The sequence below is a fragment of the Ooceraea biroi genome, chromosome 11 (assembly GCF_003672135.1).
Source record: "Ooceraea biroi isolate clonal line C1 chromosome 11, Obir_v5.4, whole genome shotgun sequence".
NCBI lineage: Eukaryota > Metazoa > Arthropoda > Insecta > Hymenoptera > Formicidae > Ooceraea > Ooceraea biroi.
The window spans coordinates 11,826,036-11,848,828 of NC_039516.1; the positions used below are offsets into that span (position 1 = coordinate 11,826,036).

General features: G+C 44.9%; 3 protein-coding genes across 4 annotated transcripts; 2 read left to right on the forward strand and 1 right to left on the reverse strand.

Annotated features, from left to right (window-relative positions):
- Positions 1–1,745: 1,745 nt before the first annotated feature.
- LOC105278647 (pre-rRNA-processing protein esf2-like) lies at positions 1,746–2,969 on the forward strand. Its single transcript, XM_011337869.3, has 3 exons — positions 1,746–2,110; positions 2,265–2,454; positions 2,549–2,969. Exons 1-3 carry the CDS (start codon positions 1,855–1,857, stop codon positions 2,829–2,831), a joined length of 729 nt encoding a protein of 242 aa, XP_011336171.1. The 5' UTR covers positions 1,746–1,854; the 3' UTR covers positions 2,832–2,969.
- A 3,200-nt stretch (positions 2,970–6,169) lies between these two features.
- Positions 6,170–12,980, forward strand: LOC105278645. Of its 2 annotated transcripts, none has more exons than XM_011337865.3 (9): positions 6,170–6,544; positions 7,572–7,719; positions 8,228–8,359; positions 8,504–8,587; positions 8,923–9,150; positions 9,497–9,700; positions 9,799–9,990; positions 10,104–11,560; positions 11,991–12,980. In XM_011337865.3, the coding sequence occupies exons 2-9, from the start codon at positions 7,699–7,701 to the stop codon at positions 12,676–12,678; spliced, it is 3,006 nt and encodes a 1,001-aa protein (XP_011336167.1). In that variant the 5' UTR covers positions 6,170–6,544; positions 7,572–7,698; the 3' UTR covers positions 12,679–12,980. The 2 variants fall into 2 exon arrangements, with proteins under 2 accessions (XP_011336167.1, XP_011336169.1); XM_011337867.3 differs by having other exon boundaries at positions 6,171–6,544; positions 12,009–12,980.
- A 6,398-nt stretch (positions 12,981–19,378) lies between these two features.
- Positions 19,379–22,667, reverse strand: LOC105278643 (Golgi resident protein GCP60). Its single transcript, XM_026973934.1, has 4 exons — positions 22,193–22,667; positions 20,959–22,040; positions 20,565–20,624; positions 19,379–20,451 (listed from the first exon to the last, which is right to left on the reverse strand). Exons 1-4 carry the CDS (start codon positions 22,398–22,400, stop codon positions 20,344–20,346), a joined length of 1,458 nt encoding a protein of 485 aa, XP_026829735.1. The 5' UTR covers positions 22,401–22,667; the 3' UTR covers positions 19,379–20,343.
- Between the last annotated feature and the right edge of the window lie 126 nt (positions 22,668–22,793).

The following is a 22,793-nucleotide window of genomic DNA, read 5'->3' on the forward strand; positions in this document are numbered from 1 at the left end:
CGAACGTTAGCGCGACGATCACCCAGCGAAGCTTAGGTTCGACAAAACGACACGTTGCTGCGAGACGAGACGAGTAGTCGAGCGCGCGTGCGATTACGCTAGAATCGATAAGCGCGGTGGCGCGTCACACCGGAATGTTTCTCGAACGAATAAACAACGGGAGGCCGCCGCGATAGACGAGCAGGCGGCCATTTTGTTCGCGTTCCGCGTTGGGCAGCGCGACGTCGTCCGACGACACGGCGGCGGTTCGCTCGGCGCTCGCTCGCCCGCCCGCTCGCTTTTCTCGGTACTACTCCAACCGTTCGTGACGCGGGAGCGGATTTCCTGGGAGACGATCACGCGACGCGGTCTCGTACTCGACACACTCGTACAACTCGCGATATCCTCAGCGATTCATCGTGCCGTCCCGCTCGCGAATCGGACGAACGTACACACGTACATACCTAGCGCGTACGTGTATTACGTGTATACGTATATAGAATCATGCATATAGCGCGCGTTGCGCGTTGCGCAACTAAACTCGGCGCGCGAATTCGCTCGTCGCGCGAGTTCAGGAATGGCGGAACGGAACCGGGCGTGTTTGAATATTCCATGTATAAAACATTAGTAAAGATATGTAAACTCCATTAATCGATCAGACTGGTTTATTGATATTCATAAACACGTGTTTACAGTTGACATTTCTTAAGTTTCCTGACGAAATTAAATTTACGGATTAATAAAGATAGCCGCGTGTTACGTTTAAATAGGCTCGATGGATCAATTGCATATCACAAAATAATCGGAATACGTGTTGGAGATCGAGGATGCGGTCCACTCGGCGCTTCAAATGCTACACTCGTGACGTATCATTTTGATCAGAGGAACCTGAGAGCGGCCACGCTGCCGTTTACGCCCATATTTTTGCATTGAGAAATTTGAGAAATACAACACCGAATGTGAACTTACGTTCCATTTAACATGCACATGCACATAATTTCATAATGACAAAAGATCATGTGCATGTTAAATGGAATGTAAGTTCACATTCGGTGTTGTATTTCTCAAATTTCTCAATGCAAAAATATGGGCGTAAACGGCGGCGTGGCCGCTCTCAGGTACCTCTCTGTTTTGATATATGGTCAAATCAATTTTTGGGAAAACACAATTTTGAATTCCAATCACTAGGTATCGACCAATGGGGAGATGAGTACCTTAACAAATTTATCACGTGTCAATTTCCGCAGTTCAAGCCATGAGTGCGCCATCTATGTAATTCATTCATCATGACTGCTCGAGGCGAGTCGCTATTGGTCGGCGAGCAACGGAACTAAAGGCGTCACGTTTCGTCGCTAGTATGTACACTGAGGCTGAAGTCACATGGCACGTATTTTCTGCGTAACGCGTAACCAATCACATTGTTTCATTTGGATGCCAGCTTCTGCAGGCAAAGATTTGATTGGTTACGCGGTTACGCGTTAAGCCTTCGGCAGACCAGCGCGACGCGGTTCGCGATGCGCGATACGCGACGTGCGATATCCAATGAGCGTAAAGTGTTTATGGAAAAGCTGTACGCTCATTGGATATCGCACGTCGCGTATCGCGCATCGCGTGTCGCGTCGCGCTGGTGTGCCGGAGGCATTACGCAGAAAATACGTGCCATGTGACTTCAGCCTGAGGTGCATAAATGACTTCCTTTTTCGGTGTAGATAGGTGTAGATAAGCGAAGCATACATTCGACCACGCAGATGGCGCGCTTATCTACACCATTTACACCGAAAAAGGAAGTCATTTATGCACCCAGTGTACAAGAATTGTCTGCTACGTTGAATTTGTTGTATCAAAACATCGCGAGGAGTTTATTACAATTTGAGAATGGCAAACGCAGATATGGATATAAACGAGAGCAACGGAGACTCGGACTGCACGACTGACAATGACACGAAAAATGAATCGAGTCAGAAAGAAGGTATTCAGGAGAAAGAAAAGATCCTGAAACCCGGCAAGAAGGTTAAGAGAGGTATCGTATATCTGTCCACGATCCCGAAATACATGAACGTCTCGATGATACGAGAGATATTTGCGGAGTATGGAAAACTGGGCAGAGTGTATTTGCAGTTAGCGGAAAATGGTAGGTTTCCTTGTCTCTTAGCGCGAGCCTTTGCGTGAATGTTATTATCAGCCGTACATAACCTTACGTGTAACCTGTTGAAGATAGAATAGAAAACAAATAAAACTGAAGGAGAGCTTTCATTTTTACTAAAAATATTTTATTATTTTTATAGAAGCGGATTCGGTTAAACACAAGAGAAAGTGGAGAAACACAGCCTGCAAACACTTTACCGAAGGCTGGGTGGAATTTGAGAAAAAGAGAGTGGCCAAATTCGTGGCGGCCACGTTAAATAATACGCAAATATCGTCGCAAAAGAAAAGCAAGTTCTATGATATTATGTGGAATATAAAGTATCTGCCAAAGTATGGAATATTTTCAGTTTTATATTCATAATACGTACTTTACTTTTTATTCATTATATTTATTTATCATCTGCATCCTTCTCTCTTCGCGCAGATTTAAATGGTTCCACTTGGACGAACGTTTGGCGCATGAACGCGCGGTTCGCAAGCAACGACTTCTAACGGAGGTAGCACAAGCCAAGAGGGAGAGCAACTACTTCTCTTACAACGTAGACAGGAGTAAAAAATTGCGTAGGAAACAAGAGCAGGGAGGAGAAGAAACGACATTCAAGTTGCCTGAAGTGAGACAGAGGGATACCGACGGCGAGATCAGAAGCAGAAAAGCGGAATCACGTGTAGAAGACAGGACGGAGTTCTTGAAATCGATATTCGGGTAAAATTTAATAAAATTATATGATATTTATTGTATTATGTAATATTACAGTAATTCACTCGGAGCACTTTGGTGCATAAAGTAGTCTTAAGTGATTTTATAAGATGATTTTGTACATATTAAAAGTTTAAAGCGTTACGGACATACAATTTTATTTCCTCTACACCCGATGCACTAGAGATCAATTAGAGATCTACACAAATTACATAATTTAGAGGTTTTATTTTGAGGAGAATTAAGTGAAGTGTTGAACCACCTTTCGCGAATTCTTTTTACTCGATACCGTTAGCAGCGAACGTGTTAAAAAAACAAATGGAAGCAACTAAGATTTATTTTGTAACACCCTCTAGCTGTGATCATACATATAAAAAAGATAAAATCGTATGTTTACCGCGAGAAAAAATTGATTCGTCTCCTCTTTTAATAGAATTATTCTTGTTGTTGGCTGCCGCCTATAAAAAATTAATTTTTCGCGAAAATTAAAATACACGTGTGTATTAGGGTGGCTCTTATTTTTAAAGTTTGAATTTTCTTTGCGCTACCCGCCAGTTTGGTTCCATTTTATGAAAAAATAATTGTGTAAAATTTCAGCTCAATCGGATAAAGGGAAAGGGTGCCCCTGGGACCTTGAAAATCGAAAAAATCATAAAATCACAGAAAAAATCAATTTTATTTGTTTATCTTGCGAAATATTAATTATATGCAAAAAAGTATTATACAAAAGTTGTAGACTATTAAAAATGCACATGTTATCATCTACCACTTTTTCTCGTACACTAACGATTTCCGAGAAAAAGTAATGCCACGAATCAAGCTACTCTAGTTAGTATAGTATAATAAATTCAGTTTGCGTATTATAGATCATTGTTGATTCTGATTTAAGATCATCTTAAGTACAATCATAAGATATTTGAAACCAATCACACAGTCGTATTAGCATCTTAAGACATTACTTCAGATCGTCTGAAAATAAGAACGGACTATGAATACTAGCCTTTGATAGTAAAAAATAAAGGACATAATAATATTAAGCAGATATTTTTATACGAATAAATATTTTAATACATAGAAATATATTTATTAATACAAATAAGTGTTTTTTTCAAAATACGTGGCGCTGCTAAACCGAATAAAAAATTGTCTTAGTATTTAAATAATCTAAAGATTACAATAATTTCCTTAAACTCTAAATTACATAACAACTCGCTGAAATACATATATGTACAAATGTAGTTAAACTTATTCTATGCTTAATTCTAATGTCACACACATACACACACATGCACGCATTCACAAGAGAGAAAGAAAGAGAATGAGGCAATTAACATAATGATTCGGTTTAGCAGCGCCAAATATTTTGAAAAAAACACTTAAAATAAAATTTGAAAAAATACACCCTAGTGTGTATATGTAAACGTGAAGCTTATGAGACCACACACGCACGCATGATACGCATACATATTCATATTTATTCAAATTTATTCAGGCGTTGCTTTGTTAATCCTGGTTATTTATCGATCTGATTAAGTATTTATTAGTAGAACCCTCGCCTACATATTGATTGCTCTGAAAAAATAAGGTCAAATCGTTTAAAGGGTGCCGGAGCAGTTTCCTAGATATATCTCTCTCTCTCTTACTCATAGTTACTTTCGTAAATAATATTAAAGCGAATCTGTCCAAAGACTCTGTGTAGCTATTGAATATATCGAAATCGCAATGAATATCGAATATCAAAGTAGAAAACAGAATAATAATATATTTAATTTTTAATTAAATATTAAAAATACATATAAAAATATTTAAATTGAAATTCTGAGACCGCTTTATCTAATTTTGTAATTTCCTAAGAATCAAACGGCGATCGAAGAACAAAAAGCGAATGTCATTCAACTTTCACCATTCAATAAGATAGGTCAACAGAGAGAGAGAGAGAGAGAGACAAACAAATAGCGAAACATTGCTTTCCAATAATAGTCAATAAAGTGACATTACAACATGACTAACGATGTTACGATAACGACATTAAATAAGCACCACTATCGATCATTACTTATTCCTCCGTCGCCGATGACTCCCGCTATGTTTTGCGAGCTGCGCTCTCCTCTCCCCGCCGCCCCGCGATCAAATACTTCGAGATACATGCGCGTTTGTTCGCCCGTCGTCATCTCAAATTGCAATCAATAGATAGCCGTCGAGACGGCGCCAAAACGCGCGCCTTTATCTCGCATTAACTATGGTCTCCACGTGGCGATATGAAACTCGCTACGACCGACATCACCGACAAGTTGAGACGATGTTCCTTCCTCCTTCAGGTTTTATTGCCGAGAAAACGTTCGCGAAATCGCGAGCAACGAGAATCCGACAAACAAAAAGAATCCGACCACGTGCAGTTTTCTCCTCGGAGACCATTTGAAAGTTTCGTCACAATTGCGGAGCAACACTTGGAGCGGACGTTCCCCTCGCTTTCGCTCGAAGATTCTCTCCGCACCGGGAATAAAATCTCGGTGACAGAACTGGAACGGAAGTCCCGAGCGGTTCGCTATAAGAGAGTTAAAAAAGTCCGTGAGCGGATATTGGAATTTCAATCAATTTAATTGAGGACCGGCTTCGAGAAGTACGGAAATAAATCTACGTACATTTTGATGACACAAATATTTAATCGAGCGGGAAGAATAACTTCACCACGGGGCATTTCTGCCGTAGCGAGTTTAATAATAACAATCGACTCACCCACACGCGTTAAAATCATCAGTTTGCGAGATCTATAATTTGAAATTGTAAATTTCAGCGATATTCTTATCTCTCCATGCAGCCGCGCGATTTTACAAGCGAGTACAATTTACATTTTGAGAGTGCATAATGTTTGCATAATCTACATAATTTTACACGCTTTACAGATGCATTATTCTCTCTCATCCTACCACGATCATCGATCTCACGAGATCGGAAGAATCAAAATCGCCGCCGCCGCGTTCCGAGAAACGACAACCGCATGCCTCGCTCGGCGCCGTTGACGGCCCCCGTAGTAAACGTTCTCATTAGACGCGATCGGGGGTGGATCACCCTCGAGGATAGTCGACCGTTCAAGGCCGTCCTAGTGGAGCCATGTCGCTCACTCGCGCGCGTATGGCGTCGCGACGCATGTGAAAACGCCGTCGGGACAGGCAGAGGCCAGACAAGGATCGAAGGAAAGGAGGAAGGACTGGCGAAAGGAAGGAAGAACGGAAGGAAGGGTTGGCGAGTGCGCGCAGGACGACGCGACGCGACGCGACGCGACGTCAGGAGGGCAGAGCCAGCCTCCACCGACGCCGACGCCGAACGTCGCCAGTCGGAACGCCGCTGTCGTGGGGGATGCTCTGGAGGGCGGTCGGCAGAGTGGTGCAGTGATCGCGGCACGTTCTCCGAGGGTGGATCCACACCCATGTCCCGTGACGCGCCACGAAGGGGTGCCGAGGACGCGTGATCGCGCGGAATACATCGCCGCTCGATATCCTTCCTTCCGTCCGTCCGTCTCATCGGCTAGCTTCTTCGACCAGCGCGGGGCATACAGGTAACACTCGGAGCTCGCCAAGGACACGTTGTGTCACGGGAACGCTACTATGTGATCCTCGGTCGCGTGTCGACACCGCGAGACGCTACGCAGAGGCTACGCTACCAGGTTGTCCAGGTGTCCAGGTTCGAGAAGTGGCGCTAAAATATGAATCCTGCAGGATACAAGTGCGTATATACCAGGCTCATCGCATGATTAATTATCCATCCAATTTATGATGTTTTGGCGTGATAACCGCGAGCGCGGAGCATGCATCAATTATTGACATGACGGTATCGAGGCAGCATTTCAGGCAGGAACGTGTCTACATTTAGATTTGGTTTACGCGAGGATCGTATTTGATGTTAACGTAAAATACGTTAAATCTCATTTAAGAGGCGCAGAGGCGCGGGAAAGCACAATAAAAGCGGAATCATCTTTTTTTCCCTTTGAAATCGGCGATTGGATTTATTTAATATACGTTGGATTCCGTTTGTCCGATGGCTTTGCTGGAATGCCTTTGATATCGAAGAACGTGGCACGGTATGCACGAGGAATTTTCGCGCGTTCGTTGCGCCGCTGCCATTCCGCACTCGCCACGCTGGAATGCGCTTCTCGAACGTCGTCGCATATAGGGAGCTTTTTATAGAATAGCGCGCGTAATCGAAGACGGTGTATAAGCATCCGATGACACTGGATTAATAATCCCGTACCGACGCGCGTGTTACGGCACCCGCCCGGTGTACCGCCAGGGACGATTGATTTTACAATCTTTACATAAATCAGCATGCAGATCGCGCGCGCGGAAACGTGCGTGCGCTATTTACATTGTTTCTCACCTAAAACATTGATGTGTCTGTATTAAAACGGACACTTCACATCCGTGCACGAAAAGTTGCGCGAACTTCTCGGGTATTTAAAGATAGATAAAAATATCACTTCGTCTAGCTTTAAAACGTTTCTGTGCACAAAGCAAAGTCAAAATTCACGTTGCATTAAGTGCGTTTGATTACCAAAGCGCTAACAAGTTTTCCAGAATAGATACTTTGCACGTTAATGCAAAGCTGTTTTTACAAAGGGAAACCCGATCGATACGACGCGACGTTACATACAATTGGTCGCACGTAATTCCCCGCGTAATTCCCCGCGTAATTCTGACGTAATTTTAAATATTTACTGAAGACAGAATGAGACTGTTTACCCGTGATACCGCAGGCTCACAGTGGGAAGCATTCATATTTCACCAAGCGGTAAACAAGAAGGGTGACGGACGGCGCTGGGATGACGCAATTTAGTCTGTGATGCCCGTTAATCGTCCGCTCCAAGGGCTAACACGACCACGATGAATCGAGAAAACGAGGAAGTACGTTGGTAAACGCGCGAGAGCATGCGTTCACGCCTATCCGTTTTGATCAGTCGTGCAAAATTAATCGATCCTGAAACTGAAAAGAATTTTCTTAGAAACTGAAAAGAATTTTCTTAGAATTCGGAGGAGAGATCAATAATGTTAATTATAAATTTCACCATAAAATTATAACTATTAATCAAACAGCTGTATATGTAATATATTAAGTATGAGAGATTGCTATTATTAATCTTCATTTATTATAATAAAAATAATTTATTATAATAAAAGTAACAAGTTTTATTTTGTAGCTGGATTTCTTTATGGATTAATTACGGCCACAAAATGTAAAATTAATCTCATTTATGATATACGAATTTATCCCTTTAGATGTTACATATTATATCCTTGGTAAGATTTAACGCGTGATAAATGCGAAAGCTTGTTCTCGCATTTCCTCTCCCTTTGCTCCCTCTGCTCTCGCGAATGGCCGACGACCTCGCACATTAATGTTTCACCCTCGCAGCAGCGACCGGTCCCTCAGACGCTGTGCAGCGCGCTGCAAAAGGAACCGAACTGTAAATGCCTGGTGCTGACCGTGCTCATATACGGTTGCCTTGCCGCAGTAACCTGGTGCAGATGCGCCAACGTCACCAAGGTACATAAAAGCCTTTTTCCGATTTTCCCGGCGTAATAACCGAGTTACCGCATATAAACGAGTATCACGTCGCGCACACATTCATCATGTCCTCTCGCCTCTTCTCAGATATGTAAACGAAAACTACCCCTTTTTTTCCTCCAGATCATGGTCAACTTTACCAAGTTTCCTATCAAAAGCACAAAGCAGGTATCGTCGCCTTGCGACGACGGCTACATATATATTCCGGTACGTACCGTTCAGATGAAATACAAACGTAAAATAAAAGGGAAGTAGAAATAAAGGGAGAGACAATTCCTCGCGTACCTCTCCTGTATTACGAATCGATCGTGCTCCTCGCTTCTTTTGCACCCTTCTTTTTTTTATCGCTCAACGAGGAATAATATCAACTCAACCCTCGCTTTATTCTCTTCCTCCACTCTCGCGCACGCTTGGATGCATGCCATACCTCATCCCCTCGACTCTTCCACCGCTCTCCACCGCTCTCTTCCTCTCTCTCTCTTTCTCTCTCTCTCTCTCTCACACTCTCTCTTTCTCTCCTTCCTACTGTCTTTGTCGTACAGGTGGCATTTATGGGGATGCTGTATCTGGTTTATCTGGTGGAGTGCTACCACTCGCCGATCAGAATCGATTTGCTGCACGCGGAGAGCCAGGACAGCGTGTTATCCAAATTGGCGCAGCTAAAGATGGCACAGCCGCGGATATGGTGGAAGGCCATTTCCTATCACTATGTGCGCAGGAAACGGCAGATCACCCGTTACAGAAACGGGGATAACTATACCACCACACAGGTGACGCATCGCCGCAACGCGATTTTTATCGGACGCGCGCGTTCTCCTTTAATTTCACCGGCGATCGAGCGCGAGTCTCCAAAGAAAGCCAGAATTGTCCAGAAAATTGTAAAAAAAACAGATTTAAAAGATTGAAATAAAATTTTAAAATAAAATGACGCATCTTTACGGGATCTTTTACACTTTTTCTACTTCATGATCATCTTATGTTTTCAATAAACATTGTTTATTATTTTAATTGTGTATTATTTTATTTGTTTTAAAAGTTGAGCTGTATTTGTATCGTACAGATTGTCATAGTTGCGGAAGATTTAAAGACGCGTCCCCTCGCTCTCTCGCTCCGTAGGTCTATTACGAGAGGGTGAACACGCACTCGGCCACTTCTCACTACTATTACGACTACTGCGGTGTGAAGGATATCAGCAAGGAGCTGATACTTGAACCGAAGATACCGATCACGAAAATCATGCTCACCAAGGGCTTCGCGTTCTCGAACATAAGGTCCGCTACGGAATTCGAGGAGGCGCGATCGCGATTTTTCGCTGAGCAAGTATGAGGAAATACACGCACATTGCTTTAAATTAAATATTATATTTTATATCATAAAACTAAATATTTTTTCGTATGGCGTGGCGTTTGTCCCTTCAGGAACTCAGTGATAATTATATGGAGATGAGAGAAGGACTCGATCTTGGATACAACGTTAACACGATGCTGGTCGCTGTTCTCGGTAATCCCTGGTTCACGAATCGCTACGTTTACTGGTGCCTGAGCGCGTTGCTGCTCAGCTGGCCTCTGAGGATGATCATCGAATACAAAACGCAGTATGCCGATTATCAGGTAAAGAAAATTCTACCAAGAGTTTTGCTTTTTAAATATAATATCACCGGCACGATTAAAACCTTGTTGCATCATTTATTCCACGAAAATAAGTGCTAACGTTCTACCATCAGGTGACAAAACTATTCGGCGTGAATTACGACACACCAACGTCAAGCGAGCCGATCCACGCGTCCATGAGCCAGCTGAGCCAGCCGGGATCTTACATGCTGGCGCCCAGTTACAGCGAGGCGTTGCTGATGGATCCGGCGACGCCTCGCAGTGACGGACCCGCGCCAGATCAACAGAACTGGCCGACGCAAACAGCGGAGGCAAACGTCGCGACTGACATGGTGCCCAGCTACTCCGAGGCGCTTCTCTACGAACGCGCCGAACAACATGATCAACCGACCGTGGTCGTGAACGTTGCCGAAAGCGGAAATGCGGATGTAGCGGCGACGACGACGACGACTTGCCACAACGTAGGCGATGCAACCGCGCAAACGACGTTACCGGGGATGCCGTGCGAGTGCCACTGTCCCTGCCCGTGCCACGAGAATGCCAAGAGCTACAACGTGCGGATGAACGAGCGCAGTTACGTCGAGGCCAATCCCAGCAGCGAAAGTCTGCACGTCAGCAAGCATCCGCCGACAGCAAGCGTCGTGAACGATGCGTTTGAGAGCGAGATGGCGGCGTTAAGGACAACGGCCGATGGTCGGCTGCATCCTCCAGCGGCCAGGATGGCACAGGGTGTGCCACCCTGTTCCACAGACAATCTCCAGGTCGATGCGTCGCCGAGCAAGTGCAGTAGCTGCGGCAGGACCTCCGCGAGCACGCAGACGATCAACCCCGATCAATTCTCCGCTCGAAAATCCGTGAGAAACAAATCGAGCGGCAGCTCGCAGACGGACTTCACCTTCGTCGGGTTCGAGAGGGAACACGGAGCCATACCGCGCGACATCTCCGAGCCCAACTTGAGGTCGCGGACGGAACAGGCGAACGCGTATCCGAAGAGTAATATCAGGAGTCTGGAGAACATCCTGGAGGAGGAACTCGCAGCGAGCGCGAGCAAAGCTTTCCTCAGTGCGGATGCGCGTCTGCCAAGACCCTACGCCTTCGAGCAACGCCAGCGGAGATTTCCGGTCTCCCGTCGCTCGCTCTCGCTCGACGAAACGGACCCCGAGCTCTCCCCGACGAGACACGCGCACGACAACGGGGCCATCCCGAAGTACGAGCCGCGCAGCAGGATCACGGTGAACCCTATGTCGAACGAGGCCTGCTGGAAGCTGCCAAACTCCAAGACGTACTTCTGCCTCAAGTCGATCTTGAAGCAGAACAGGCGGAGGTACACGCTCGTCACCGCGGACGAGTTCCAGAACCTGGCCGACGCGAACAGGGACCGCGAGTGCGTCGACAGCAGCTTCGGCAGGGGCGAAAAGATCGACGAGATTCAACCTGACAAACCCACGCCCATTGATCGCCCACGCTCGAGGGAGAGATTGAACCCACGGAGAAGGATGCCGTCGTTCGAGGAGTTCATGTCGGAACGAAGCAGAGCCTACGCTGGCGATCAGAAACGCGAGGGTTTCAGGTAAGCGTTTCGTTGATTCTGATGCTGATCTACCATGCTGATGTTGTAGCGTCTGATTTTGCGTAACTTGCTATCTCTTTCTACTATTGTCTCAATTTTTTGCAATAATTGTAAGTAAGATCAATCGATTACTACGCTTACCGCTTGATTTATCGCTTGTATTAATAATCAACATTATGCTGTGCTTTGTTTCTGCTTACTCACCACGTAACGGCGTGCGTTCCGGTATTATGGCTGTATTATATTAATTGGTAATCTTCCTCTCTCTCTCTCTCTCTTATCTCATCTCTTCCTCGTTCTCTCTTCCTTCCGCACAATGCCAAGCTTGACAATATATTTACACAAGTGTATTTCTTTCTGCTTTATAATATAATCTTGATGGATCGTGCTTACCTCTGCCCCCGGAATAAAATAACTATCACCTTTGTAGGACACTGATCTTCGCCAGCCCGATACAGGAGGTCTGTCCAGGAGATCCTTTCCGTGGCAAGAACATCGTACCGGTCGCAAGCTCGATGGAACGTGGCTTCCGAGAGAATCCCGCTCACCCGAGTAGATCATCGATCGATCGCGACGCCTTTCGATCGCACATTCTGAACGACTATCCTGGAGAATGGGGCGTCTCAGCGGATCCACGACGGTCCAGCAGCGTCGCGTACCCGTCGCTCGTTGTGCGGCCCTCGTATCGCTACTCGGAGAGAGAATTCCACTATCACACGCACGCCAGGTTCAACGAGACGTCAACTCCGGTCAACGTGGCCGATAATGCCAGCAGAATGGAGGCACCGCGAGCGTATCGGAACGAATTTGCATTCCCGAACACCCTCGAGCATCGCGCGGGCAGCAGGTCGATGCTCCAAAGCCCGCGCAGCGAGCAACCGACTCCCAGCAGACTCGGCGAGGACCGCCCAGTGATCTCGTACACGCCGAGCAGACAGCACCAGCGGGCCAACTACGTACCGTCCACCGGCTTGACCAGGTCGCTCACCGAGCGGCGTCCCCGGCTCGCCCGCACCGACAAGAACTTCCGCAGGAGCTTCACGGGCCGGGTGGAGGATTACAGAGCGGAATACGCCAGGTCTACGCGAAGGAACTTCAGCATGGAGACCTCCTTGTAACATTGACAAGCGCGTTGACTCCTCGAGGTCAACCGGCCAGTCGCCACCGACCACCTCGTTAGACACTACTGCGGTTAACTCGTTCGCCGTGCAGGAAGACTGTTAAACAATTCGTCAGGATGATTCACAACGATCACTTTTACGCCACCCGTTTACCCATTAATGGCCATTAACGTTCTATTTTTGGGGCGCAAGTTTCATGACGATTAGAATTAATTGAGTAATCAACTCGGATGCTCACTCAAAATTCCCTCAGGTTCCAGTTTTGAATTCGAGCCAATTAAAGTCTATGATGCGGAAAATAATCTTACATCGTTCCTGATTAAAGTTAAGAAATTTAAATCAATCGGATTTTATAAATTAATATTAAAATTAATATTAAAAAATCTTTACAATGAAATAATCAACGTGCAAGTACATGAAAATAAAAAGCAAATGTGGCCTTTAATGGGGTAATTCTGCAGGTCAATCTCGCGGTATTGAAACGCAAGAGATGGAAAAACTTTATCAATATTGCAAACTAGCTGCTAATATCCGCGCGCAAAATTGTTCGGGCACAGCAGAATGGTCTTCTCACCTCGTCCAAGTCGGACCACGGGATCTCAAACCTGAATCTTTTCAGGATTCAGCGTCTCGAACCGCGGGAGAAACGGCGAGTTCCTTAATTAACCTTAGGATCGATCGATCAGGATCGTCGATGTGCGGCTGATCCTTGGATCCTTCGAGTGCGCGCGATTTTTCTTCGTCTACCTACACGTGTATATTATAGGTATATAAATGTGGGACTGTAATATATAATATTATATATTAGGAGTGTGATTTAGTTTTGAGGATTTTGCAACAGATGGCTGTAGTGTCAGTTTGTTCCAATAGCTGTTTCCGATAACTGTTCTTTCTTACAGTGTTGACATTATCCATGATATTTAGTGGCATTATAGCAATAGATGCAATAACAGTCGTGTTTATATCATCGTAAAAATCCGAAAGAGCATTTTCGACATGCGTTGCTTTTGTTTTTTAATCAAAACAAAACTGCCGCTGAGGGTTATAGAATTCTTGTGGAAACTTATGGTGATTCTGCCCCATCAATTAAGACGTGTGAATACTGGTTTAGACGCTTTAAAAGTGGTGATACTGATGTGAAGGACAAAGAACGCTCGGGACAACCAAGAAAGCTTGAAAATGCAGATTTCCAAGCATTATTGTACGAAAATCCAACACAATCCATTTCAGAACTTGCCAGAGCATTAAATGTTGATCGTACAACAGTTACCAAACATTTACATGAAATGGGAAAAATTCAGAAAGAAGGGAAATGGGTTCCATATCAATTATCGGAAAGTGCCATTGCGAACCGGTTGAACATTTGCATTTCGTTGATCGCCAGGCAAAAAAAGAGAGTCTTTTGTCTCGGATTGTTACTGGGGATGAAAAGTGGATCAATTTTGATAATCCGAAACGCAGAAAATCATGGGTGGATCCAGGCGAACCATCAACATCCACTCCGAGACGCAATATTCACGGTTGAAAAGTAATGCTCTGTATTTGGTGGGATAGTGTACTATGAGCTGTTAAATCCGCATGAGACTGTCACGGCTGATCGTTATCGACACCAATTGTACAAGTTGAAGCAAGCATCGGACCAAAAACGACCACCAATTGCGAGTAAACGACGGAAAGTGATTCTTCTTCGTAACAACGCTCGACCTGACGTTGCGTTATCAGTGAAAGAAACACTATTAGAGCTTGAATGGCAAGTCTTACCGCACCCCGCGTATTCTCCGGACATTGCTCCATGCGATTATTATTTGTTTCGGTCGATGCAACACGCTTTAGAGGATACACACTTTCATAATTTCGAAGAAGTGCGAAAATTCGTCGACGAATGAATCAACTCAAAAGAAGAGTGATTTTATCGTGGTGGAATCCATCTCTTGCCAGAAAGATGGGAAAAAGTTATAGAAAACGAAGGAAAATATTTTGATTAAGGTATTCATTCATTATCATATTTAAATACGTGCGTTTTTGAGCAAAAACAACCCTCAAAACTAAATCACACTCCTAATACATTATCCGACTGGAGATCGCCGACAGAGGAATTTAGTTAGCCCGCGCTGGGTTGGTGCGATTCAGCCTTACCCTGCGAGAGATCGTTACTTCCTCGTTTTGCACGCTGTTTATATTGTATTATGGGTATCCGTCCTTACTGCTCCTTTAGAGTAATCAGAGTGTAGGCGGAGGAGAACGGGTTACGCGAGCTCGCAAAAAGACGTCGCTCGAATTTCGTAGGCTAACGCGCTCTTCTAAGTTAAGCTATTGTAATTTCGCTTTTAAGGACGAAACACTCTTCACAGAGGACCACGACGTTACGCGCGACTTCCGGAGTGTTTCGGAGATCGAGATATCGAATCAAGCGGCGTGATCGCGCCTTTCGCGGCAAAGCGAGAATTACGAGAGTCCAGCGAATTCACTTGTAAGGAATCTGCGCTCTCATTGGTCAATATCTGCATATTCTCACTGCTCGTATGATTGATAATCGATATAATCGAATCACGCGAAGGGCGCGATTTTGGAGGCAGGTGAGAGGGTGTTATAGCGAAGCTAATGAACGACGTCCTTGTTCACGCGTATGATCTACAAACGTTACTGTCTATCGCGTCTTCGAAGCTTATATATTATTATTATTATTATATATACATATATTATAGGGGAAAAAAAGTATTTATATATCCGCGAACAAAATTCCGAGCACTAGATGCAATGTCGTTGCGGCTTGCTGTTAGATAAAGGTCCATACTCTCAACTCGCTTTTTATCGATAAAAAGCGAGTTGAGAATACGGGCCGGACGCGTTAGCGCCGATTCGCAAGTGCAAAGCGAGCAAAAGCATGGAACAAAAGCGTAGAGCGAAGCAATCGTAAAAAAAAACAGAGTAGGTCGCTGGATTCAAAAAGCGAAGCGATCTCGCGCCTCCGCGAAAGGGAGCCGCGGGTCCAAGTACAATTGATTTTTCTTCGGATTCACGTGCCTCGCCGATTTTAGCCAAGCCAATTCGAAAGTTATTATATTATACACGCGCGAGTTATTCTATTATTACATTAAGCGTAATTACAACAAAGCTGTCCACAAAATATCAAGTCAATTACAATTTCACGCGCAAAGCTACCGCGAATCGTGGCCAAATGTACGTGGTGTAACGTGTTTTTTCCCTTAGACCGTCGTAGACCACGGAGTGCTTTGAGAATGCTTCACGCGTTACGTATAGCGTCGCAATTCAACAGGTAGCCGACGTAGGCTCGTCGCGAGCATCTCGAGAGTGCTCGACGCTCTCGGTCGCATTTGCATCGAGTATTCGAGCCGGAGCTATTCGAATACGAATCTGTAAGAGAGTTCCATGCGATCCTGCGAGAACTTGGTTTCCTATCTTTTTTCTTTTATTAATGTCTTTCTTTTTCCTTGATAAACGGGATTGAAGTATCTCGAGAACGTAGAGAAGCGAGAGAGTAGAAACTCGTTTCGTGTATGATATATTTAAAGCCGCGTCCGACGAAGAGACCATTTTGATCTTGATCTTCCGTAGATCTTCGCTTCATGGCAAAATAGTAACATTTAGTTAGAAACCAAATTTTTCTATATGATATCTTGATTAATTTAAGTCCTAGACGTGTATAGTATTAGGAGTGTGATTTAGTTTTGAGGGTTTTGCAACAGATGGCTGTAGTGTCAGTTTGTTCCAATAGCTGTTTCCGATAACTGTTCTTTCTTACAGTGTTGACATTATCCATGACGTTTAGTAGCATTATAGCAATAGATGCAATAACAGTCGTGTTTATATCATCGTAAAAATCCGAAACAGCATTTTCGACATGCGTTGCTTTTGTTTTTTAATCAAAACAAAACTGCCGCTGAGGGTTATAGAATTCTTGTGGAAACTTATGGTGATTCTGCCCCATCAATTAAGACGTGTGAATACTGGTTTAGACGCTTTAAAAGTGGTCATACTGATGTGAAGGACAAAGAACGCTCGGGACAACCAAGAAAGCTTGAAAATGCAGATTTCCAAGCATTATTGCACGAAAATCCAACACAATCCATTTCAGAACTTGCCAGAGCATTAAATGTTGATCGTACAACAGTTACCAAACATTTACATGAAATGGGAAAAATTCAGAAAGAAGGAAAATGGGTTCCATATCAATTATCGGAAAGTGCCATTGCGAACCGGTTAAACATTTGCATTTCGTTGATCGCCAGGCAAAAAAAGAGAGTCTTTTGTCTCGGATTGTTACTGGGGATGAAAAGTGGATCAATTTTGATAATCCCAAACACAGAAAATCAGGGGTGGATCCAGGCGAACCATCAACATCCACTCCGAGACGCAATATTCACGGTTGAAAAGTAATGCTCTGTATTTGGTGGGATAGTGTACTATGAGCTGTTAAATCCGCATGAGACTGTCACGGCTGATTGTTATCGACACCAATTGTACAAGTTGAAGCAAGCATTGGACGAAAAACGACCACCAATTGCGAGTAAACGACGGAAAGTGATTCTTCTTCGTGACAACGCTCGACCTGACGTTGCGTTATCAGTGAAAGAAACACTATTAGAGCTTGAATGGCAAGTCTTACCGCACCCCGCGTATTCTCCGGACATTGCTCCATGCGATTATTATTTGTTTCGGTCGATGCAACACGCTTTAGAGGATACACACTTTCATAATTTCGAAGAAGTGCGAAAATTCGTCGACGAATGAATCAACTCAAAAGAAGAGTGATTTTATCGTGGTGGAATCCATCTCTTGCCAGAAAGATGGGAAAAAGTTATAGAAAACGAAGGAAAATATTTTGATTAAGGTATTCATTCATTATCATATTTAAATACGTGCGTTTTTGAGCAAAAAAAACCCTCAAAACTAAATCACACCCCTAATATAATATCGATCTAATTTCGAGTGATCCATGATGTCGCAATTTTATTTAACAAGTGCAAGTGTAGAAATGCGTATAGTCAACTTGCCTCCTCTTTTCTTTGGGACGCACTTTTGTAAACGGATTTCGTCAAATGGAGGATCGAAATCAAGATCGACGCTTCGAGGTAAACGCGAGCGACACGCTTGAGTTGCGCATTTCCTAAATGAGTAAAGTCAAGCGAAGTAATTTGTATTAAGCGATCGCTCAATATGCTACATTATACGCAATTATTATTATTATTATTATTAGGATGCGAGAGTGTGCGTATTCACACCTGCGACACCTCAAGCGCACAGTATAGCGTCCCTTTTCCAGGAAAGGGTTATAACTATTCCGAATAAATTATTTCGAACATCAACACCCACCCATACACACACAGACACCTACATCCACCCACACAAACACCCACACACACAAGATTAACTTTACTGCGAAAGTTGATCTCGACTTTTACATTTTGAAATTTCATCCTGAAAGGAGACGCGTCACGCGCGTTCGAATTCGAACGCGCGGCGAACATAACCTGCGCGTCGCGACGCGCGCGCTCTACACGCACACATTTAACCGACATATGCCTTCTCTCGCGATGAATGAAAACCTTGAATTTAATGAAACTAACAAATCCGACGTATAATTCTAAGGCTAGAGAGAGCAGTATCACGCGCGCGTACATACAAAAGCCGCTGCCAGAGCTGCTTATCGTATTTTAGGGTGCACCAGGTGCAGTACTTCCCTTCAGTTCGCGCGAAATTCGAAACATCCTCATGGGACGCACTTGTGTTCGGAAACCGCGCGATAGCTCGATCATTCCAGTTCCAGCCGGAGACGCTAGCAAAGGAGGAACGTGACGATTTAATGTGATATGAAAAATGACTTAATTCGAACTCGAATCTCGCGTCGAAAGTAAAACGTCGAGGAACCTCGAGGTAACATATTTATTAAGTTTTCACCCTCGTTGCTTCTCAGGCAGATGCGTCAAAGTGTGTGTTCTCGGTAACGTTATCTATGTCCGTCAATTTTGCGATAAATGTCTCAAAGCGCTGATTGTATGGCAATCGTGTGATCATTTGGCCCTTGATCAGTCACCCGCAATTCGGTGGTTCAGGATTCGACTTCGCCGGGAGTTGTTCTTGCATAATAAACGTTGAGACGACATTCAATTCGAGGAGATCCAAACGATAAAATCGAAGAGATTTACCAAATGTGATTCGGCGGTGATCGATGGGGTACAAGGCGAGAAACGGCGTCGCGCGATAGCTTTCTTACCGAGAAACGTTTGTACAACGAAGTCGTATTTTTTTAGCGAAGCGTGACACGTACTTTACACGTCTAGATGAGGCAGTTCCACGTGGAAGTGCGTGCTTGTTACGAGCATGCATATAGCTGTACCGCGCAGGCAGTCGAGCCAACGACGACGACGACGACCTCGTCGTTCAAATCCCTCGCGGACAATCCACGTACTTTTAAGGCGCGCATAAAGAAAATTTGCTCTCGCTCCGAACGAATGAATTAACGATTAAAACAAAACTTATGCCGTCTGAGAAAAAGTGCTCTTCTAATTAGACGTTTATTATTATTAGGTCGAAGATGATGACGCGTGATAGAGCGAGAGAGAAAGAGAGAGAGTACGATTTACGTGAACGGATTTACGCGCGCATTATTACCCGAGTCGTCTTTGTAGCTGGATGTTACAAGAGAGGATACTGTGTTATTAATATTAATACATTATTACCATTATCATTATTATTATTACCATTATATTGATATTATAAATATAAACCGCACGATTTTTGCTGTACAAAAAATATGGCTACGTAGAATAATAAACGTTATCAAAAACAAAAAAAAAGGAAAAAGAAAGAAAAGACGAAGAGAGGTGTACGAGTTCCGTCGCGAATTCAACGAGGAGCGTGCCGATTGAATCTGCTGATTATATATATATATAATATATTTCTCCTTAAAACAAAGCGAGAGAGATAATTTTAATAAAAACTATATACGGCATGGCCGACGATAATGTGATAATAAAATCTGTGTGACAAGTCGACGAGTCACAAGAGAGAAACAGTCCAAGCAAATATTCATGTAAGATAATGCAGGTATTACAGTATGTGTGTTACACTTGACCGTACGTTCGACATGGAACGCGCTTTCACGTGTATGTGTGTGTATATATATATAAAGATTATGCACCAATATCAATATGCTTTAAAATTTTCTCAAGATCACGAAGAGGAGACTCGCACCGCTTGCACGTCCTAATCGTCGCAATGTACGCAATAATATGCAAGTAAAAGAGCTGAACGTTAATTTATCATTATCGTATGCCACGTGATAGTTCATCCCTCATCGTAGATTAGGAACCTGTTTCATCCCTGTGCACGGTTTCGCCATTTTAAACGATAGAACGTGTCTTTTACTCAATTAGACGACAAATAATCTTTTCTCCCGTGTGTGTGTGTGTGTGTGAAAATGTATGTAGGTGTATGTGTACACGTATTGTATGTCGGGTGTAAAACAGAATTCTATTGCCTTGCACGAAACCGAATCAGAACAATGAGACTCTTTATTCGGTCGGACTAGTATTATAAGTAGACAATTATGTGCCAAGGCTGGTGCTCAACGGACGATGTACACATCGATACAACATCCCATCTTCATACATATACATATATATATATATAACGTAGAAACTAATTGTTGTTTTGCGTGAATCCCTGCCGCGTGTAGTACACTCGGTAGTAAAGCGTCTTACTTCGCCAGAGCGAGTACGAGTTGTCGAACTTGAGAAGGTACACCCCCTGCAAGCAGGAATGATTAATGGCGAATTAATAATTGAGAATTATCGTCGGCGAAGCGCGACGATACACGGTGACTGAATAATTTCACACGGAAAACTTTCTTGAGAACCCACCTCGCCTGGATATTGATGACTTCCGGCGTAAATCTCCTCCTGCGAGTCTCTCCTATATACCTTGAAGCGGACAAGATTGAGACAGTTAATACTTCAGGGCAAGAGCTTGTGTACTCGCATGGAAGTTATGGAGATTAACGGCCGCTCCGACCAAACTCCGATTAATTTAGTCGTTGATTAACTTGCAGGGCGACTAACACAAAACCTCTAATAATATAATTATAATTATATTATTTATATAATTATATAATTCTCGCATATAATAAAGTAATATAAATAATATAAGTTTTATGTTGGTCGCCCTGCAAGTTAATCGACGATTAAATTAACCGGAGTTTGGTCGCAGTGGCCTAAAAAAAAACGGGAAATGCAATAAGCACATTCGTGTACTCACAGGTACTATGACGCTTATAGGTGGTGTAACCGTTCTGCGCTGCGGCTCGTGCGGTGGAGGGTTGCCGTTCACCGACCCGCTCTCCACGTCTGCCTGCGGCTCGTACTCCTCCTCGTAATCCTCCTCCTCGTCCTCGGACTCGCTTATGTGCACCGACACCTGATTCGTCTCCGGTTTCGACCACTCGAAATAGACCCCGAAACCGATGTCGTAGCCATCCGTAGCGAATTCCCAGAACAGGCACGTGCCGTCCTCGTGCGTTGGCACTCGTACGGTGACGGTCTCGCCATGACCGACCTTGATGACGGCATCGCCCGCCTCCCGCCTGATGATCTGCTTGAACTCTTCCACGCCCTTCCTCGTCCACATGTCCGCGGGCGTGATGGGCGGCCAATCGTCCATATCGTCGGAGTCGTCATCGTTCAGGGGCATGCTCTCGTTCGCGTCCTCCTTCTCGTCACTTTTGCACGTCGTGGTATCCTCGGACTCGACGTTCTTCTCGTTCTCTTCCTTCTCCATGTCCTCGATGAGTTTCTGGTCCTGGTGCAGTTGCTGCATGTACTGGTGATAGTGCTGCTCCTGCAACTGCCGGATCAGAACGCCCTGCTGTTCCGGGTTGCCCGGGTACTGTTGCTCGGCGTACATTTTGAACTGATAGTAGGTCTGCTGATTCAGAGCGTCCTGGATCTGTCTCCTGTGGGTCTCCTCTCTCAGTCTTTTTTCCTCCTGCTTCTTCCTCTCCTCCTCCAGTTCCTTAAGCTTCCTGTCCTCCTCGAGCTTCTTGGTCTCCTCCTCCTGCTTGAGTCGCTGCTTCTCCTCGAAGTCTCGCTTTTGCGCTTCGACCACGGTTCTGAACAGGGGACACAACTTGTCGAGTAATACTATGAAACCTTCCATCGCTTGCTCCTTGGATATATCGCCTAGATTCTGCCATGCCAGACGCCTGTCTCTTCCGATCACGTCCAGAACGCCCAGCGGTAGTGCATTCTCGGCTGTGCACTTTCCATGCGTGACTTGCTGCGTGAACGCCACCAGTTTCAATTTATCCTCGTAAGAGAGATGGACAGCCTTGCCTTCTTTCTCTAAAACAAACGAAATCAATAATGATTTTGTTGCAAAGTACGATACAAAAATTAACAAAAATATTATATAGCAATAGCAAAATTCTTATTTCAGATTCGATCGCAGCGGAGCAAAGCGAACGCTCCTGCTGACGAGAATGCAACTCCCTCACCTTTGTAGAAGTTGAGCGCGAGCTTGTAGAGCTCCCGCGTCTCGAAGCCCCAGAGTCGAGGCTCCGGGCAGTCGAGGCTCCTCGCGCTGGCATCCTCGGTGTCGTTCTCGCTCTTGCTGGCCGGCTCGTCGTCCGGCTGAGCGGACACGCTCAGCTTTTCCACGCGTTCGTTGAGCGCGGTGACATCCTCCTCGTCAGCAGCCGCCATTTGTGCTCGCGCTTAACACGTCGATGACGAGCAATATCAATCGTTCCTAACCTCTCTCGCGCGGTCGCGTCCTACGTCGATCACGATCACGATCACCGTCGCTGCCCCCGGGACCGCCGCGGCATTACCTCGCGCTCGGCATGGCGGGTCTACATTCTGCCGCTCACGTCGTGCGTTGTCGATGCGCAATAACGCGTAATAATGCGCGCGACAAAACCCGAATGCCGCGACACGTCAACGAGACCGAGACGCAACAGTCGCGCTTCGCGACGGCGAACAAAGGCCTTATCGCGGCGAGATCGCGCAGCGAGATACGTACTCCACACGCACGTACGTGTAGAACGGTGTAGAACACGCCGACGACCCTCGGCGGTACATGTGTCTTTACACCTT

Coding starts and splice junctions, on each gene's coding strand:
- LOC105278647 (XM_011337869.3), top strand. CDS start 1,855: ATGGCAAACGCAGATATGGATATAAACGAGAGCAACGGAGACTCGGAC. Junction 2,111..2,264: donor TTTGCAGTTAGCGGAAAATG/GTAGGTTTCCTT, acceptor TTATTTTTATAG/AAGCGGATTCGGTTAAACAC. Junction 2,455..2,548: donor AATATAAAGTATCTGCCAAA/GTATGGAATATT, acceptor CTCTTCGCGCAG/ATTTAAATGGTTCCACTTGG.
- LOC105278645 (XM_011337865.3), top strand. CDS start 7,699: ATGAATCGAGAAAACGAGGAA. Junction 9,151..9,496: donor ATAACTATACCACCACACAG/GTGACGCATCGC, acceptor CTCGCTCCGTAG/GTCTATTACGAGAGGGTGAA. Junction 9,701..9,798: donor CGCGATTTTTCGCTGAGCAA/GTATGAGGAAAT, acceptor TTGTCCCTTCAG/GAACTCAGTGATAATTATAT.
- LOC105278643 (XM_026973934.1), bottom strand. CDS start 22,400: ATGGCGGCTGCTGACGAGGAGGATGTCACCGCGCTCAACGAACGCGTG. Junction 22,041..22,192: donor CGCGCTCAACTTCTACAAAG/GTGAGGGAGTTG, acceptor CGTTTGTTTTAG/AGAAAGAAGGCAAGGCTGTC. Junction 20,625..20,958: donor CTATAAGCGTCATAGTACCT/GTGAGTACACGA, acceptor GTCCGCTTCAAG/GTATATAGGAGAGACTCGCA.